Consider the following 20,612-nt stretch of genomic DNA (forward strand, 5'->3'; position numbering starts at 1 on the left):
ATTAAGCCACAGTTCCATTAAGTGCACCAGCACTGACAGTGAACTGCATTAAGCTAAAAAGATGCATGCACCTGAGAAATCTCCTTCAGCGTTGTTCTTGGCCTCAGTAGACATGAGCTTCCGCTCCTATAGTTCTTCGTTCTTCTTCAGCCAGTCCTGAGGGCACTGCATGGTTGCGCGCGGCCGTTTTCCTTGGCCAGTCGCAACGCTGTCATCACCAGCTTTCCGCACCAGGCAGCGCGGGCTGAGCAAACGCGAACGAGGACGACGAAGGCATCGTCGGCTGTCTCCAGTCTGCGATGGAATGTCGCGACACCTCCCGGGTCTCTCGTACGGCGCCTTGAGGGATGCCGGCAAAATTGGCACGGCTGCCACAAGTATGAGTGTGCGCCTGGCCTGATAGAAACCCGTGACGGCCACTGCCCCGTGGAAGCTTCTGCCTGCAAGCAGTGAGTCCTAATATCGTCGCCGTCGCTTCAAGTGTTAAGACGGCGGCCGGGTCGGGTGAAGACGTGAGCTCTGTGGGGATGTGAGCGTACCACACCAGTGCCAGTCGTCGCGAATCTCGTCCTTAGAGTTCAGTTTCCAACAGTCGTTTAAGATGCGTGTCAAAAACGAAAGGAGGTAAAGGTATGGATCTTTCATCCGGGTAGAGGCAGATGTCAAACATTCGCTCTGTGGACGGTTGCGAGCAGGTGCATACATCTCACTCTGCCACTTCCACCGTGCATGCTGCAGGTACTTGCAACAGTCCAGCGAGCAATGTGGTGAGCAAGTGCTTTTAAATGTGCCGTGAGCAAGTGCTTTTTGGAGAAGTATGAAATGGAAGTACCGTTTTATACGCCGTTCTGTCGGCGAACCGCGCTGCATAAATGGAGTGAAAAATGCCACGTCAACTCAGTTGTATGTAACAATAACCGACCGACTGACTAGGCTGTCTCTCGAAGATGTTAGGTTATAACTGCAAAACCGGTGTACACGCAAGCGTATGTCATCCTCACACGAACTTTTGTCATGAATTCAACCAGTAGTAGGTGCGTCAGCAGCCGCGACACATGCATGACTCGTGTCTTTCGAATGGAAGTTTATGGCTGGAATCGCGGTACGCCTTTCCAATCACATGGGATGTGACAGAATTAGTGATAAAGAAATATTGAGCTCTCATGAATGAAGGATTTCATACAGACCCCATTGTATTGCAAGAGGGAGTTAGCATGTATACCTCATGTTAGCTGTTATGAACTGTATGTGGCAGTTTTTACCCCTCTCGGGAAGATATGCGCGGTCGAAAACGCGCCAATTCGTGATTCGTTACCAAGAGCATAAACATCGCAGAAGCGTCGAGAAGGCACATCTAGAAGCTTTATATATTTCTTTAAAGTCTGCTGTGCCCATTATTTTTAACTGTATGCGCCATTCATCCTGATGCAGGGTCACCAAGAGTCTGTAGCGATGATATTTGACTTCCTTCTTCGGCTTGTTGTCACCGTTTATGACGTCGTCACCTTACCAATTTACATCACTATACAGAAACCATGGATCCGTGTCCGCAGACAGAACGTTACATGGGTAAGCTGTGCATTACGTTTTTCGTTTCAACCATTACGAACACGATTAGGAAAGAGGACATCGATGCTCATGGGAGAAAACCCCATCTTCCAGATCTTTTGAAAGGAGTATCGATTCCCTACATGGTTAGCGCCTCTAAACTAGCTCCATTCTTACCAGTCGCAGTTTCTCAGCCGTTGTCCTTTTGGTTGATTTCGGTTGGGTTGGTGAAGAAATCATGTGAGAAAAGGAGCAATTTTTTCTGTTCTGATCAAATTTTAACAGATACAAATGTATGTCGGACTTTATTTTGAGGAAACAGTGTCGTAGTTGCATGTCAGAATCGAAATTTATTAGTTGGCTAATGAGAACACACCGAGTTTGCCAAACGTGTCCAGACAAAGGGGTTCATTTCTTTTCCTTGTAGTGGAGCCCTGATGGCATCCCTTAAGCTCTAAATCAGTGTAAGGTAAGGAGAACCCTTTTCCTCACCGCTCCAAAACTATTGGTCTTCAGGTGTCCTGTAAGGTCTCGACTACACTGCTGAGAATCAAACCCCGTTGCTCACTTACTTTTGACGAAGATGACACGTTATTCACAATGTAAAAAAGTCCACGCTTATGGCAAACGGAAGTTCCTTGCTTTTTACACGCTTATTCTATAGCCGGATACAACATAAGTCTGTAGGGACCGCCACACAGAATTCCTCCGTGACAAAAAGTAGTCCTATCTTAAAACGCTTTTCGTTTTCTACAAAAAATCTAACCACCAGACTTAATTATAACGTCAAGAGTTTGCATGCTTCTGGCTTTTTGATATAGTCAAGCACCAAAAACCTGACTTCGTTTACTGCTGTCATTGGCTAACGGAGCAATGCAGAACGTCGCGAGCCATGGCCCATTGTTACCAACTGCTGTTTTTTTTTTTATTAAGATGTATCCTACTATAGGCGTGGTGTTTTTCCACGCTTAAAGATCACGCCTTATATGCGTTACACTCTTATAACGTCCACACATGGCAACCATGATCATATGTTGTTCTTCACGCTTGGCAAGAATGACTGGCCTTTATGCATTTCGCTTCCAGTTTATTTCGTTCAGGCGTCGGAAACGGGAGATGCCATTGACACCTCCGAGCGCGAGCGTTGGGCTCCCTCGAACTAGACGTGCTGTAAGATGCAAAGACGTCTTCAGAACACGATGTTTCCTGTTGTGAATGAGGTTCATTCTGAAAAGCAAGCATAAAAAAATAACTCAATAACAAGCGCCATTCCTGCGCTTCGAAGCGGATACGGCTTGTTAATGAAACCGTCCCGAGAAAGAGCCATGGGAAAGATTGAGCACGCAATCTTAACGCGGTGCACGCAAGGATTTCACACTTGAAATATTTTCTGGGGTAATACAAAGGGAAAGGGGGAGCATAGAAAGTTGCGAATGCAGCCTTCTCTTGACAGCATACCAGCTGCGCTAATGTTTCAGAAACTTTATGCTATGTGCAAAGGCATCAGCAGCGCGCATTCGTGTGTGCAGCCGTATAAGATTCAGTTAAAACTGCTTCCGCCAAGAACCGCCATCATCACCATCCGAGTTAGGCCTAGAGCAAGACAAAGCAATCTTTCAGTATTCAACCCTGCGCATGCTCTCCACGGTGGCCGTGTAGCAAATGTATCCTCATCACATTATTTCATTTTTTTATATCTGGGCGCGACTACTCTAGCAGTCCGACGTACTGTTTGTGCAGGTCAGGATCAAAGCTTCCAAGTCTTGTACTGGTAGCTTCAAATAGGTAAGGTGTGCACTAAGTGTTAGATGGCTACTCCCTGCAAAGAAGGCAAGCAAATAATGCGGCCATGTCCCTTGCGGTGAAAGCACGCCATATGCGGCATATAGCGTTGCTGAAAAGCAAATGAGCAAGTGCATGTACGTTGAGACGCCTTGCTGTAGCGTTTGAGTCCCTTTTTGTTAAATCAGAAACCATATAACATCCGTTATCACGAAAGAAGCGCGAAAAACACGAAGACCAAATGTAAGGAAGACACACTACGAGCGCTGATACAATATCCTTCCTTTGACAGTCGAAAAGCCCGAAAAGGGCAGCGAACACTACATGCTTCGCGCTCAAGCACAATCAGCAAAAATTAATTGGCCCGCACATCGGCAAGAGGCCGGCACCTTACTACATCGACTGAGCAAGTAGATTCGCCCGGGCAAACAAACTAATCTGGGCAGCGAATTAGAAACAAAAGTGCTGTTACTTTGATGTTCCAAGCAGCCTAATATAGCTTGGCAATAGTCACGGTTCAGGCGCCATCCAGGCGGGAAGCATTGCCTGGGCTGACGCGGGGTGCCTGTGTGCTGAAGCAATCGTCCGGCCAGACGCATCGTCGTGCTTACAGGAGGCGCCTAATGGAATTCAGCTACATTAACCTTGTTAGAACAACTGACGCCCACCACGACTGTGACGTTTTCGCAAGAATCGTCGTTATACGCCATCATTAGCTTCAATAAATTTCGCTCGCTCAACGGTCGGCGTAGTTCGAACAATCATAGAAGCGCTTCACTGCTAAAATTGACGCCAGCGCTCACTGCACAAGCGAGGGAGGAACTAACAGCAACGAAAATAAAGTCCCCATCACGCGTAGACATATCCGAGTACTAAAGTATTCATCAGTGGCAGGCTCGCCTACAGCATATTTTCGCATTCGGATACGCATATGCGCGAGGGAGAAGAGGAGCGTGCTTGCTGCAGACGGTCTAAGCGTGTACGATTTGGGTTCCTCACGCTTATCTTCTCATTTGACGCCCGCAAGACAGCGGAACGGGCTCTGGTCACGCTTGGAGAGAGGAACATCACGTCTATTCTTCTGAAAAATGTCATCAGTGCCTTATTGATACGCCCATCACGCCTAAAATTGGGGCGTGAGGTTAGGCGTGCACTTTAAAGTTTATAGAGTACAGGCGTGGTGCACCGGGCAGGGGAAGTTTATATATATATATATATATATATATATATATATATATATATATATATATATATATATATATATATATATATATATATATATATATATATATATATATATATATATATATATATATATATATATATATATGGCGCTAGGACTGGGCGTTGTCTTGGTGTGTAGAGAGGGAAAGGGGTTTCGTTCTCACTAACGCCTTTAAGAGGAAGGCAAAGAGTATGGGAGGTTTACCAGCGATGCGGAACTTTGTCCAATTGTCTTTTATTGCTGCAAGAATTTTCTGATCACGATTTGAAGCAGCAGCTCCCCCCACCCCCCGCCCCCCAAAATATATTGCAGCAGGCCCCAGGCAACTATTTACAGATGCTGTCCTGTGCAACGCGACTGCAGCGCCGTCAGCGACAGAAACAAGGCTACGCATGTCGATGTTACTTTTTTTTAATTGGCGGCATTGTTTTTATCTACCGCTTTTTGGTGATGATTCGCTACACTAGACTCCTTTATGGAGTTTTAAAAGTCTTTATTACTGTAGGTTAGCTTCAGTATGCACAATATGAGAAACAGACTGGCCGGGATTTGTGAACACGCGCACGGGGAAGTTTTTAAGGTTTGTGGTGTTCAAGGTACTGACCTTTGGGTAACAAACAGATCTTGCGCTGTTAAAGCTGGCTTTATTTGTTCCACGCGATAACACGAGGGCAATAAAGCACAGCTTCGCGCATGAGTTGCCGGTTGAGAAAAGATGCAATCAATATACGTTCATCTGCGCAGGCTGGGCCACTGTCAAACAAAAGCGACGCGCCGGTGGTTCGATACACGCCAGACCCCATGAAATCCGTGTTCAAGGGGATGGAAACCATCGACGCGTTCTTTCGGCGCGCTGTCGAAAAATTTGATGACAAGCCCTGCTTCGGAACACGCGTTTGCAAGAAAGACCAGTGCCAAATTGTCGATGGCAAGCGTTTTGTCAAGGTAAGCGCTGCGCATTCCATTTTTGCCTTGTTCCGCCTTCAGCACGTGCAAGGTTATGTAAGAGATATTCTTACATAAATATATAAAATATAAGTGTTAATTTGTTTAAATATACGTACTTAAAGGGGTGTATTAGAATGCTGTGACATTTATACACATATGAACACGTCGCTATCTCGCAAACAGGTATGGGAAAATATTTTTATTCTGTGTCTCGTAGCGTTCACTTCGAGTACTAAACACGTCCAAGCGCATTTTGTGAGCATCAAATTAGTTGAAATTGCTCGTGAAAGATGCGCTATTGGTTGGTCGTCTACCGATAATTTTCAAACAGCAATGAGATAAACTCATCGTACCGCGACGAGGATGCCTCTTTTGCCACAACTTTTTCCCTTCTTTTTGGATATCGCTTTGTGAAAAAAAAAAGAAAAAGACATAGAGGCCTTAGATAACATCAACAAGTTTTGGTTGAAGGATCAGAAGTGCGTTTCCTGTAGCCTGTTTCGATGATGCTGAATTTTATGGCATTGATGGAGACAATTTACTAGAAGTAGTACCCCCGACAGCACGCTTGACACGAATGCTGATGAACTTTTATGCCGCAAGGGCGTGTATGGCCAAAGAGCGTCATGGCACAAAGTATTTTCGGTTACTCAAGGTGGGGTCAAAGACCCATTTTCCAAGCATTGTACCCATTGTATCCGCGGTGGGTACCGGGCGGGACTGGGGATCGAACCCCGCACCTCCCGCATGCGGGCCGGATGTTCAACCACTCAGCCACCGCTGCGGTGATACGAATGCTCGAGCGCGTGTCTTCCAGTGACATTAGCATCGCTGGGCGTCGGCCGCTGGGACTGAATGTTAGGGTGGAAGCAGGGCACCAGCTATCTCCAACCGCCGCAAACAAACCCAGCAGGCTGGTCTCGGACCGAGCGCTCAGTCACTCTAATGTCAGTGCATGCAGACGCGGTCTCGAGCGTTCGTGTTAAGCGTGCAGTCGGTGGTACATCCTTATTCACACAGTTTCGGTGATTTGACAGACACTGCTACAAGCAGAGACACCACGTGTTCTCGCATTTGATGTGCAGGTTGCAGTCGCCCCCTTTCGTTCCCTTCCACTTTTCTTCTTTTACTTGGAAATAAATAGCTTCGGACACTGTGCCAGAAACATACCCGAGCCTTCTGCCGCAAAAGCGCTTGTTTTCGCCGACAAAATTCCGATGAAACGCGAGAGATTGAGCAGTGGTGGGCGCGGGGGCAACACACGCCTATCTCTGCGCGCACTATCAGCAACAAATGAAATGAAATGCCAGCGCAAAAACATAGACAAATTAGCTCTTGGAGTGAAAATACAAGAGAGATTCATTTACGCTTCTAAAGGACAGTATTCGCGCCTTCGAAATTAAATTAACCTACACTGGTACTGAGCCACTCCCGACTAAGATATTGTCTATTTTGCTGTCCATGTTTCGACTGTTCTGTTCATGTTTCGTTTGTTGCTGATAGTACAGCCGTACGCAATGTGTGGTTCGTCGCAAAAATCATGCACAGCCTTGGAGAAAATTCTTCAAGCCACGTTGCGTCTTTTTGAGCCGCCAGTAAAATATATAAAAAATACGATGAAACTTATTCACACTAGCGCGTGAGCAGAAAAGTGCTTGATGTACGTGCTATCGTAAGCAAAAGTGAGAGACGGCCCAGCGCGCTACGCCGGTTTCGACACTAAGTGTGCGACACAGAGTTATTGGAACTCTTTCCAGTGATATCTTCCAGGGATCTCATAACCCTGCCAAGGCGCAAAATAAAGTGCACTCACGGGGAGTGCACTTCAACCCCTCGAGTATACTTCACGCTACGACTGTTAAGCGGGAAAACTGAGTGCGCTCGTAGATAGAAATTGGCGGCTGGCTGAAAACAAAAACTTTCGAAATGGCCATCTGTAAGCGTAACGTTCAGAAGTTGGAATTATTTCTTGTCGAACTGATTCCTGTTCCCACAGTTTTATTCCACGCACATCACAGGATCGGAACCGCCTTCCCGGACTTATCGCCGCCATTGAAGGCCATTAACGTTTTAAAAATGCACTAGCTAACATTGTATAATAGAAGCCTAACAACTTGTATTTCTATTTTTTTTGCTGCGTTGCTCCCTTTTGTTTAATCCATTTAATCACTCCACTCTGTAATGCCAAATGGCCCTGAGGGTATTAACAATCGAAATGAAATGAATTAAGCTTGTTCAGAGCAGTAGAGCGCATAAAAAATGGGAGGATGAAACGGGAAAGCGTGTTGCAGCGCTGCCAGCAAGTCCACGGAACGCCATCGCCCGTTCGGCGCGACGCCTTGCCCGTTAGACAAATTGCTCTGATACGTACGGTGAAACGGACGCGCGGAATGGCAAACCACGCAGAAGCGCTGCCAGGCGCCTTACCGAAATGCGCGGGACTCAAGTTGCAGTCGTAGTTTGTCGGCACACCGTTCTCGACAAACCCGATTCCACGAACGCCAGCATAGCTTCCGCGCCGAACAATGGGCAGCAAGCCGCAAGCTTCGTGGTGAACAACTTTGGACGTGCGCTGCGTTGTTCGCCCCTCACCGCGTGATTCTTGCGTGCCCGCACGGCCCAACTGCGCCCGAACGATACGAGCGGGAGGCGCTGCCGTCGCGTGGCGTACATTGCGAGGTGGAGTAAGCAGTGGTTTTAGCGGCCGCCACCTGATGGCGCTACATGACGCCAAGCAAAGAGGAAAAGTAGCGGAAACGTACTTTGCTACTCGCTTAACTGCGACTTCTGTAATTTTCATGCTCATAATTGCTGATATACACCACTTTGCATGTCTCTAAAGCACCCTTCAAGACACCACCGGATTCACTAGGCGCGCCTTTGTTCAATCCAAACCATCGAGCTGAGGTGATGGTGTGGTTAGCGTTAGTTAGCGTGCTCGCCTCGCACTCCGAAGGCCCTGGTTCTATTCCCCAACTCGACCACTTTCCTGCTCGGCTTTATTTATTAATGCTTCTGGGATTTTTCGCTCACGGCCAACGCCGCCGACGCCGACGGCACCGGCTTTTCTGCGAAAGCGACACGGGACCCTTAACGCTGTCGCGTTAAAATGAACACAACTGAATAATCGGCCACGGCCGCATTAAATTCGTTTTATGGTAATATTGTAGCAATTCAACACAGACTCCTAGCACACCAGAATCCTGGCAACAAACAACATGACACACTGCAGCGTGCTTTTGTTATATGTTGTTTTGCTGGTTGCTATCACAAAACCATTGCACAAATAACCATTTCACTTGTATGCACATTTTGTCATATATTAGTTTTTGCCCAAAATGTCACTGCTGTCGAGGCTATGTGCTCGGCCCTCAAAGCGTGTTCTATGAACGAACTCCGACCTGAGTGCGCACTTCGGCGAGAGTACTTACGTTACGCCATTTAGCTGTGCTAGAGTGCACTTTCCGAGAATGACACTTTTCGTAAGTGCGCTTTATTTTACGCGCTTGACACGGGTATTACCTTTGCTCACAGTAGTACGCCCTCAGTCAGGACTCTTCGGGACATACGGGCTTTTCTCCCACCTGGAACCCCATATAAATGCAGAAAAAATAAGATCAAACTTCTACCCACTAGTGCGTGAAAATAAAAACTTAGGGCCTTCTTAACCACATTTTTGAAGTTGACCCACCCCCAGATATTCCGAAGGACCCCCCGAATTTTCGAATTAGGCCACCCCAGAAAATGGATTAAGGTGGATTAGTGGGTGGCTTAAGGTGGAAGAGTGGGTCCGTGTGATAATCCGGTGGATGGTTCCTTTGGAATATTTGGAGGTGGGCCAACTTCTAAGTGCTATCGCGTTTTCTTCTTTAAGAATGAGGTTAAGAAGGCCCCAAGTTTTTTTTCTTTTCACGCACTAGTGGGCAAAACTTTCACCTTATTTTTGCTGGCTTAATATAGGGTTCCAGATGGGGCAAACCTTCTCTTACAAGTTGGCGACGGCGAGTTACTTCATTCTAACGAGCCAGCGTGGTCTTTTCATTTGCACTTTCCCGTAAACGATACTCTGTGATCCTTTCGCAAGATTTGGAGTGTCATTGTTCGAAAGGATCGACAATGAAGTGTCGCGGTTTCTTCACGAAGTGGCTTCGTCGTGCTATTTTAAAATTTTTCGATTTTCGCTGGATAATTTAATAGCCATTAATATGAGCACTTGATAGAAACGCCCTTCCCAGTAAGTACTTAAGTTATATTCTGTATGCAGAGGAGGACCCGATCGAAACGCATTGACGTGATGAAGAAATATGGATGCCAGAAGGCACCGAACTTTCATTTTAAACCTCACAAGCAAACATACCCAATTCTGGACAAAGCATTTCTGAACGGGAAAGAGTTTATGAACGCAATTTTTTCATATATTGTAAGATTTTACTATGACAATCAATATATCTACAGATCTCCCGTCAATAGGCTTGATTTTTTTGCTTTTAGCGTTTTTGCTATCGTCAATAGCGTTCCTCATTGGTTTTCATGGAAGGCTTTACTGCTGAATGCGAGCGATGGAAAAAATTTAAAAGAAAGATTTCGCTACACATCGGAAGAATGACGCATAAATTGCCTTGAATATATTGCATAACGGCACCTTACAGTTTTCTGATTTTCAAAATTTTTGTCCAAAAATGTTGTAAAGGCGCTAACTGTAAAAACGGTTGATAGAAAACGGTGCTTACGTGCCCTGGGGCACGGGCTGTTTCCTACATTAAAGCGAGACGATATAACGTGCCGTCTTGTGCGGTGAGTACTCGGGTGTAGAAAGGTACATTATATCCCCAGCGACTTGATGCTCTTGGCGAGTTCTCAGCCATTGTGGCGAAGTGCCATGGCGCACAGACACTGACACAGTTGAATTATCAGTGCATTCGTGCTGCGCCCTGATTAAGAATGTCAAAAACAAACACGAAGCTCACGGAAGTCTCACAAGTGTTCGGTGCCTGTGTGGTCTGGGGTGTAACTTGTTCTGGGACCACGCCGGTTGAAGAGCTTACAGCTGACAAATCATCCCCTCGTGTTTAGGCGTAGGATACGCTATATGCATTGACTACTTAGCAAGATTGGCTTTTGATAGGTGCACTGAACGATACGCGCACTGCTCGACGCTGCAGTACGAACTGGGAGAGTACAGTTGGAAGACGTTCAAAGAGGCCGATGCCGCCGTGGACAAAATCGCCAGGGGTCTGACGGCGCTGGGTCATCTGCCCTACTCCCGGCTGGTCATCTTCGCCGAGACCCGCGAAGAGTGGATGCTCACGGCGCTCGCCTGCTTCCGCAGGGCCATAGTCGGTAAGACCGCGTGCCGAACTCTCTCTACATTGCCCTTAGACGACGACACCCTTCCTGCGTACTATAGTGTTGAGCATGGAGGAATTGACGGAAGTCTAAAGGTGCGGCTGCGGTAATCTTTAAAACCACTTTGCGAACGTCATGCGTAAAAAGTGCCTGCATCTGTTTCGTCTGTTTTGCGCATGATCTTGACGCACTTTTCATTGCCGGAATTATCAACGGTGTGGTTAATGCCGAGTTCGATGCAGCGCTTTCCCTGCGGATCGCTTTATACGGCAGTGCCTCACCGAGTACGTGATTTGATGATGCCCGTGCATAGATACGGTGGGTCACGCTGAAGACTTTAATGACCGCAGATGGGGATAATTTGGCCATTTAACTTTAATTCGGCGGCAGAAGCGGCTCTGGAACTGATATTATATGAAGTTTCGTACTATACTGCAGCCATCTTAGCCACGTCACAGCCAGATGATGATGGTCTTGAATAAACGCCATCGAACGCGACCAGCTACATCTGACTGTGACGTAGTAGAAAGGTTTAGAGTGAAACTTCAGTCAGTAATTCCGAGTGGAACATCTCCTAAACGACCATGTATAGCAACAGCGCAGCACAGAGTGATATACTAAATGGCAGTATACTAAAAGCAATCTGCTAAGTGCGTTCTAAAAGCCCTATACTAAATGGCAATATACTGAAAAGCAATGCAAATGCGAATATTGTGTAGAACCTTTCGTTCTTGGGTGAAACCAGATTTAAAAATCGGGTTAAGCTAGGTTTATACCCCAAAATGTGCCTTCCAGAGAATGCATGTTTTCCAGTGCACAAAGCTGAAGACACCGGACGAAAATTAGCGGATAATGTTGTGCTTGTTCCAGAGGGGTGTTTTCGGTCGGCTGGTGATTGTAAACCTAACTTAGCCCTTGTTATACTCGACGCAGTTTAATTTCAAGATATTTTAGAAAAATACGCCCCAGATTCGAGAGGCCAGAACACGGGTACTGACCAGACGTCTCATTGAGAGCACTTTATCAAGCGCTATCCACTCTAATGAAGTTCTGCTCTAAAGCGCTTGAGCGTTTAAAATGACGGCCACGTTGTTGAATGATTTTTTCGATGAATACAAAGGGAGGCTGATCTTGCACGGATGCGGAAGCGCTGCGTAAAAGTATTGAGAATTTACTCGACGAAATAATTGCAGTAGACGAGGAAAAAAATTTGATTTTCTAAACCGCATTTGTTTGAAACCTGCCTATTCGACGTTGTTTTTAAAATCACGAGCAAACAAATTGGCCATATTATGTCCATCACAAAAATTAGTGCGCATAGTTAATCGTCTTTTTTACAATGAAAATGAGCCCCCTCCTCCCCCCCTCTGAAAAAAAAACGAATTAAGGAACTTTTCGCTGAATAATTCGATTTTCACCCGAATTTCAGCTCTGAAAATATCGACCAATTATTACCCCCCCCCCCCCCCCCCCCCCGAATTCAGGAAAAAACAAATCCCGAAAACGAAGGGTCCGAGGTATATGATGCGCAAGGAACTGCTGTGAAGACCGCTGCGGGCATTGAAAAGCGATATAGTCGGATACAACTCAAGATCAAACGTCAAGTGCCTCTCTGAGGAAGCCTTCCAGCTAATGGCGTCGACCGATTTTCATGACGTCGTGGTCAGTCCGTGCTTAATCCCCTGTAGAGCTATCGCGACAGGCGATTAACCACGGCTTAATCGCAACGTCATGAAAATTGGTGGGGCCATTGGTTGGAAGGCCTCCGCATTAGAAGGTTTCGCGAGCTGTCTTGTTGCATTTCGCCTGTTAAACTTTGCTCAAACGCAACTTCCACATTTCCTCAGTTCTAGTGCAATGTTGTCGCTCTGCCCTGGCATGCTTTCACTTACGCTCGACGACATCCTTCTCGACCTGTTGCTTTGCGATCAGGGTGTAATATATTCGGATATTTCAGCTGAACGCTCAAAAATTGCTAAATATTGGGAAATCGATATAGAAGAATATATTTTTCAGGAACAAACTGGACTGTTACGGCGGATGTCAGTTATAATAAACACAATATATTCTATGCAGCTAATGCGCTAACTTTAACTTTCAAAGTAACACTGCACGGTAGTTAATGCGAATTGTGGTTTTGGTTTTAGGGGGTTTAAAGTCCCAAAGTGACTGAGGCTATGAGGGACGCCGTAATGGAGGACTGCGTATAATTTCAACCACCTTGCGTTCTTTGTCGTGAACTGACATCACACAGTACACGGGCCTTTAGAACTCTGCCTCCATGGAAAAGCGACCGCCGCGGCTGCGGTCGAACCCACGTCTCTCGGGCCAGCAGCCGAGCACCAAAACCGTTGAGCCCCCGCGGCTGCTGGTTAATGTAAGTGAGGAGTTCGAAGCCATAGACAAAAAGATCCCATATTGGTTTTTGAAAAGAAGAAAAAGGCTTTCTTTAATGCTGTACAACGCGAGAAAAATCGGACGCATTTTTTCGCACAAAACCGGAACTGAGGCGTGATTTTTTCTACTAAAAACTGTTGTGGCATCGTCGTGATGCCACAACAGTTTTTAGAAGAAAAACTTCGAGCTTCGAGATGACTTCGAGCTCCCTGCTGTCACTGACCACCCGAAGGTGCTGGTTAATAAGGTAATCAGTGAATTTTCTTTAAGTAGTTACCTAATTAGTGTGGTTTTTATCGCAACTGACATCCCTCATGGCTGGCAGTTTGTTCCTAAATACATTCGCCGTCTATTTCTAGCTTCCTATTTTGGGGAATTCTTGAAAGCGTGCTGAAACACTCGGTACAGGTGGGACGCACACGAGGTGAACAAGGGAGACGAGAGGACTCTACAGCTCGCGAAACGCACTAGACGCCAGCAGCCAGACAAAGAATCACTCACGCATCGCCAAACCGGGCCTGTGATAACAGCATCGTCTATTGGTCGACCAGCGAAGTTACTTACCGATAAGCACCACGCCGATGACTAAAGTGGCCAACATTCGACCGTAAATGCTAACGTATTTAAAAATGGAAGCCAAGGGCAGCGCCAGTGTGTGCCGTGGACAGTGGGCCGTGTGCAGTGAAGCAGTTGGCTCTGTCTATGGGTGTTCGTATATTTGAAACCTTCCGCAGTGCTTTGACAAACGTGTATCATCTTGTACTTCGGTCATCGCTTTCAATAGACTGATGACCGTCAGTTGGCCAAATTATAAAAAAAATGCTATGCATAATTGACGGGAATGTAATTCTTCGAGCGGGACGGATGTTTTAGTAAACTGGTATTAAAAGTGCGCTTAAAACAGCGTTATGGGGCACAATTCTGATTTTAAAAATTGCCCATCTGAGCAATCTCGATCGAATCTGTAACGATGCGAATATGTTCAATTTGCTGAAGATTAAGTTAAGAGCTTAAGATGTGACGAGCATCAACACAGAAAGAGCAGACTGGAGGCGCGCTTGACGGTGACATTGAGTTTTTTAACAAAAGTGACGAGATCATGTGAGAAAGAGATCTTCGCGTTTGGTTGAACGTTTGATTCACGACATTTTTGTCCTCATTTTCTCCGCAGTCTGCACCATTTACGCCACGCTTGGAGATGAAGGGATTGTTCACGGCATAAACGAAACGGAGGTGAAAACTGTCATCACATCGGAGGAACTGCTTCAGAGGCTGGCGGTACGGTGCTGTCCCGCTTCTATTGTTCCCCATAAAAAAAAAGTAAAGAATAACCCCCCCTGGGCAGACTCCTTTGAAGCACCCTTTTCAGTGTTGTGCCATCGAAATTGATTTGTCACTCGCACGGGAATGTTGGTTAGTGCTGAATTACTATGAATGAACTCTCGAAAAATGAATCTGAGTTTACATTAACCTGAAACGTTGCATTAACAATCAAGGCGAAAATTGTGTAGTTATGCCGCAAGAAAGTGGATCTTTTCTTTGTGGAAGGTCTTCTCACTCGCCTCAGATAGGAGCCGTTTATTCAGACATTTATTGGGGCTGCTGATGGTCTCGGTTCGTCGGTGGCAGCGGATGAGAAGCGGATAATTTTCACAGTTTAGCTCGATAGACAGCCGAGGCGACGCCATAGGAGCTTATGACACACGAGAGGTCGCAGTGTTTCGAGGACTTCCTCAAAAAAATAGAAAGAAGAGGAAAGCACCCTTCCCCTCCTTGGTTAAAACAGTGTAATTAATGCAAAAGCATGCATTTTACTGCAGTTTTGAAAGAACGCACGCGGTTAATCATAAATCTTCATGCATCCAACCAAGAGGGAAAACTCGCGCTGCAATCGTTTGTCTACCACGGATATGTCAGGAAGTTCATACTCTTATTTGTCTTGGCTAGTGTTCGCCCGAAAATGTATACTATAGTGTTCAGAAATATCTACTTCTGTCAATTCATAATCCCTAAAGGTGAGATATTCGTTTATAAAAAATATCAACAGCAAACGTTTACGTCCAGGATATATAATAAAGAAGAGAAAAACGTACGATCTGAAATATTTAATGCGCACACAATGGAGGGAGGGAGGGGGGGGGGGCGGACAGCTCTGTCTCTCCGCCAAATTATCGAGCCTGCGCGAATAGCTATTTAGTCATAGGGATACTATTTCTGCTTTTTAATCTAAACGTTTATGAACAATATAATCACCTGAAGTTAACTCTGCGCGTCCGAAATTGAGGCGCAGCCATATTTCTGCAGCCGAATCCACGTTTCCGGACAAGTCCAGTGCGAAGTTCACGCTTCCAGGCATTCTCTTCGTGAACGAAGCGCTCCTTTCAAGAACCTCGTATTTAGTATATGACGGCTCCTTTTTACGCTCCGGAAAATTTTGAGAAACTGTATGCGGTTAACGCCTGTGTCAGCGGCAGCCAAGTACATTAGCCAGAGAGGGAGCAAAAAAAAAAAAACAACGCGCCCAGAAGACGCAGCCCATAATGGCCTGACTCAGGGCGGCCCCTTGGGCACTCGCGACGCGCGCAATGCTTCGGCGCGATCGGTCTCTCCATCGCCGGTGCTCCGTATGGGAAGCCCGCTGTTAATTCATCGGGGGAACGGGGGGCTTCTTGGAAGGCCAGATGAAGCGAACGGTCGTGCCAGGCGTCGACTCCCGCGCGTCCAGCGTCATCGGCCACCGCACGCGCCCGAGGGTACGCGACAGGCGGCGCCCCAGTTACATGAAAGCGCGCGTAGCACTGACGACAGCGTGCGTACAGTTTTTGTCGCAAGACGTCATCAACGGCAAGTCCGGCGCGCAGCACTGAGGACGTGGTCGGTGACCCATACGAGCGGGTTGGTATGACTGACGGAGCCGAGCTTCCCCCATTCATGATAACTCTTTCAAGGAATTACTTCCCGCGAAACGTTCGGATTGCTTTTATTTGTTTAAATGCTGTTTCCCTACTTGGCGCAGAAAACGGTTTATGTTTGCGCTGCTAAGTTCGTGCATCTTAGTCTGTGATTTCAGGGTCTTGGCCGCTAATTGAGGAATCGCTAGGTACTTTGTTCATTTTATACGGTTGCGCTAATAAATTCCTCGCTCACGTAGTGTTTCGGCTACTTTACGTCACGCAATCGTCGCAGCATGATCCAAAGACAAGACGTTGCGGTTTCGGGTAATGAGCTGTAATTGAAGCTCGTTGAGTGCCGGCCTTTGTCCGAACGACACTGGCCTCTTGAGAGAGAAAAGTTACGCGTCTGCTCTTCAGCGAGCCGTACGCAAGCCCAGCGGGCGACATGAAAACGTCCATGAAAATAGGCAGAAAGCCAAACGTGAACAAGAAAAGCGGCGTTGCACGCCCTCTTTCCCGCTCCTGAAGCGCCGGACAGAGCAGTGTCCGAAGCACCGCCGTGCCTTATTACTGGGCGCTCGACTTTCGAAAGTGCCTGATCGTTCTTTCGGCATGGCCGTGTGCCTCGGCATGACTAAGCTTGCAAGTCCTCTTTAGTCCTTTTTCGAGACGTGTGATTTGGAGTGCCGTTTATGACATTACCGTTGCCTTGCTTTCTCTATCGCCTTCATGCTGCGTGCATAGCGCCATTCGGTTTCTTTTTACGCTTTGCACCTTTCATTTACGTTTACCTCCACGCTGTTTTGTTCAGCCACCCACACCGAGTGCGCTTTGTTTTCCTTTTTTCACAGCGACAGCTGTTAAGCGCCCGCTTCTGGGTTTCGCGTCGTCGTCATAGTAGTAGTATGCCGTAGTATGTCGTTGTCGTAATCGATGGGTGCGTTGTCATGAGAACCACTAGGAGCGTGATTACCGTGGAAGGACGAGGGTATGGCGAGAGCGTAGAATAACCGGAGGGGACACCTATGGCGCGTTCACACTTAGACAATCGGCAGCGAGAGCGAGAGCAATCCGCCACGGCGGCAGAGATTCCGCCGAAATACCCAGCGCAAAGCCCGATCTCTTCAGGACCGATTTTTGCCGCCGGAAATAATTCCGCCGATTCTCATCGGCCGGCGAGTACAAAGTTGCATTCCCGCGGCGGCGACAAACATGGCGGCGCCCTTCGATGCAGGACGCCTCACTTCGGACTTTATTTGTCGTTGTTACTGCCTCTTTCAGCGCGTTCATTGGCCATAAATGGGCTACCAGTCTTTCTCTCCGTCTCATCTCACCCATAAGAAAACGTAGGAGTAATAAATTTGCTTTTCTTTATTTAGAGCGACGATCCTGCCCCTTTTAGGCTTAAGAGGGGCGTCGGTTTGTTGACGACAATGGTTCCTCCTAGCCACCAGATGGCGCTACTAGGCTAAACTTATCGTTGCGTAACTTCGGGCAAAATAGCCCCACTTAGCGTACGGCGTGCATACGGTTATGGTACATAGACAGCATCGATTAACCTCTTGCCACATCTGTGTACGCCGTGAGCAGACGACAAAAAGACGACGAGCGGCGACGTGGTGGCCGGGAAGTGTGAACGAGGTAGCATTTCGGCGGCGGCGGATTTCGCTTGCCCTCGCCGCCGAATGCCGAGGTGTGAACGCGCCATTAAGCTTCGCCCTAAGAGTATGACGCGATATCTTTAACGGATTAATGCCCGTATATGCGCAATTGGTAATCCTCGGCTTTACAGTCACAGACTGCTGGGAGTCCTCATACCACTCCTGGCGCAATGGTGCAGCGGTTGAGCGATGCGCCACTGCCCCGCGATGGCAGGTGCTGCCACCGGTGGGGATTGTGGGACCCACGTTGCTCTTCCTCTTGCGAGGAGTCTAATTTAACTGCCACCTGCCACGGTGGTCATTTTGCTCACAATCCGGTGGGCAGGTTGTGGCGGCTCCACAAGGTGACGTGATCTATAGGTGCCCCATCTGGGTTGCCGGAGCGGCCGGTTACTCCGGCTGCGAAGCTTCGAACGGTCGACGACGCAGACACCCACGCCGGTCACTTTCTTTCCACATGGCAGTACTAACGCTCTCGCGTTCAAAGAAAAAAATAAGGGGCGATAAATTAGATTGATGCGGAGGAAATGCGATAGCGTGCTTTTTTCACTCACCGATCTATTCTAGTTCTGATTCTATTCCATTTCTGAGTGTGTTGTCTTTAATTCCCCCATGATTGCATTTCTTATTTTATTACAATTCCGACTACGCAACTACTCAAAATGTGTCACAGTCATAGATCGCGGCGAGTCCTTGTACCACTACCGGCGCAGTGGCGCAGCGGTTAAGCGATGTACTGGCAGGCGGCTGCTTCAAACACAGCCACATGTAGGCATTGTGCGGCCCAGATTGCTCTTGCCGTGCAATGCGAGAAGGAATAGCTCTCGCTAGCTCTATTTTTGCGCACAGTTCTTCGGGAGGCTGTATATTTTGCATGCAGGTCTACTATTGTCTGAGTTTTGTTCTTGAGTCATTTTTCGTCCGGCGTGTCCCTCCTGTCTCTTACAAGGTGGGAGGGGGAGGGGATAGGTGCAAGAGGACCGGAAACGGTTTACAGGTGACAGATGGAGAGAGGCAAATCCACCTAAACACCACACACGAGGCAGAAGTTTCACACAGACGGCGACGCCGCCGACACCGCCGCCGGACAGTTTTCTCCTTGATGGCCCTTCTAATGCTGCCGCATTAAAAGGCGCAAGCGGTGGGTGGCTGCCACAGGAATCAACTGGAGGGTAGTTACCCTGGAAGGAGGAGGGTATGGTGACAGCGTAACCCTCGATGGTAACCCTTACCCCCTTCCAGGGTAGCTTCCCCCCGGCTGGTTCCCTTGGCACCACCCACCGCTTGCGCCTCCTTACGCTCAATTCATTCCCTCCTCCTTCTATGGTGCGTTGCCATGAGAAGCACACGGAGGATGGCTACCGTGGAAGGAGAAGATTATGGAGAGAGCGTAGCAAAGCGTAACCGGAGGGTGGTTATCACGGTAACTGTCCGAAAGACGCCTGGAGGAAGGAAAACTCAGGAGAGGCCCTCGCTATCCGAGCTGCACACCAGAATGTGTGCCTGAAGTCACGTGCTTTCTCAAGGACAACTGGGTGTCCTCAGCCAATAGTAACACTGGGCGCAGCTGCGTTGTCTGCTGCATTGCCTGCTGCGCATGCGCAAACACGCTGAGACGACGGCCAAGTAGGAGGGGGGCGCAGGGGGGAGCCGGCTTCAAACAATGCGACGTAACCACCTCCTCTGAGTTCTTTTCTTCCGCCATGGAAATGTGTTTACCTTGGAAGGAGGTTGGAGTGCCGAGAACGGAGGAATCCTCAACCGGAGAATAGTTACAGTGCTAGGAGTGTACGCGAGAGCGTAATGCGCAAACCGGTGGGTGGTTGTCACGGGAACCACCCGGAGAGTAGTTACCCTGGAAGGAGGAGGGTATGGCGAGAGCGTAGGAAGGGATGACTGGAAGATTGTTACCGCAGGAAAGGAACCATCCGGAAGGGGGTTGCCGTGAAAAGTGGAGGGTGTGGCGACAGAGGATGAATACCCAGCCTAATGGTGATTATTGCGGAAAGAGGAGCGTATAGCGAGAGCGTAAGAAGGTGCAACCGGTAGGTGGAGGAAGGTTGCCGTTGAAGCAGGAGGATGTGGAGAGAGCGTTGGAATGCTTAACGGAAGGATGATTACCACGGGAACCATCCGGAGTGTGGTTACAGTGGAAGGAGGAGGGAGAGCACGCGAGAACGGAGCAATGTAGCACGGCCCATCTGCATCAGCTTCTGTGAAACGCGCCGCCCGAGGAGAGGGTCATTGGTGGCGCCACGCGCCTAGAGCGGCGGACTGGAGAGGAGAGCTAGTCGAAAAGCGGGTATGTCTGGAATGCTAGACAGAGCTCTGAAGCTATACAGAAGTTTGTCGACCGCTTTTTCTTCTGGCAACACTGCAACTTTGCTCCAGAACACTTCCTGTTTGACTAGGGCGTGTTTTTCGATCAAGCAATTATCCCAATTACTCTCGAAATGAACTACTCTCGCGTTACACAGTGGTAACCGCCCTGTCAATTTTTTTGTGTTGCTTTCGTTCGGTAGTTCATTTATACTCTAAAGTTTTGTCCCCCTCAATTGACTATGCGGCTTATTTTCCTCTATTTTACGCAACAGAGCTTCAAGGGCCCCGCGTCGCATAAATCCGGCGTCGGCGTGATTGAAAAATCCGGATGGGTCGGAAAGGTAGTTGTTATAAGAGGCTCCCATAGATGTCGCCTGCCACTCCAACGGCGCATCGGATATTCAGTCATCGGAGCAAACCGCGAGCAACGCGCAAAGCACACGGGCCGTCAGCCGCCGTCTTACAGCCCACCATCGTATAAACACGGAG

At 47.9% G+C, this 20,612-nt stretch overlaps 1 protein-coding gene across 2 annotated transcripts in view; it reads left to right on the forward strand.

The window, feature by feature from the left end:
• The first annotated feature begins 219 nt into the window (after positions 1-219).
• Positions 220-20,612, forward strand: part of LOC144115271 (fatty acid CoA ligase Acsl3-like) — a 60,561-nt gene continuing 40,168 nt past the window's right edge. For both annotated transcript variants that reach the window (XM_077649580.1, XM_077649581.1), the window contains exons 1-5: positions 220-449; positions 1,432-1,569; positions 5,300-5,500; positions 10,666-10,843; positions 14,418-14,524. In XM_077649580.1, the coding sequence (XP_077505706.1) occupies positions 1,453-1,569; positions 5,300-5,500; positions 10,666-10,843; positions 14,418-14,524 (603 nt within the window). In that variant the 5' untranslated portion in view covers positions 220-449; positions 1,432-1,452. The remainder of the gene's footprint in view (positions 450-1,431; positions 1,570-5,299; positions 5,501-10,665; positions 10,844-14,417; positions 14,525-20,612) is intronic.

Source organism: Amblyomma americanum, chromosome 1 (assembly GCF_052857255.1).
Source record: "Amblyomma americanum isolate KBUSLIRL-KWMA chromosome 1, ASM5285725v1, whole genome shotgun sequence".
In the NCBI taxonomy this organism is placed as follows: domain Eukaryota; kingdom Metazoa; phylum Arthropoda; class Arachnida; order Ixodida; family Ixodidae; genus Amblyomma; species Amblyomma americanum.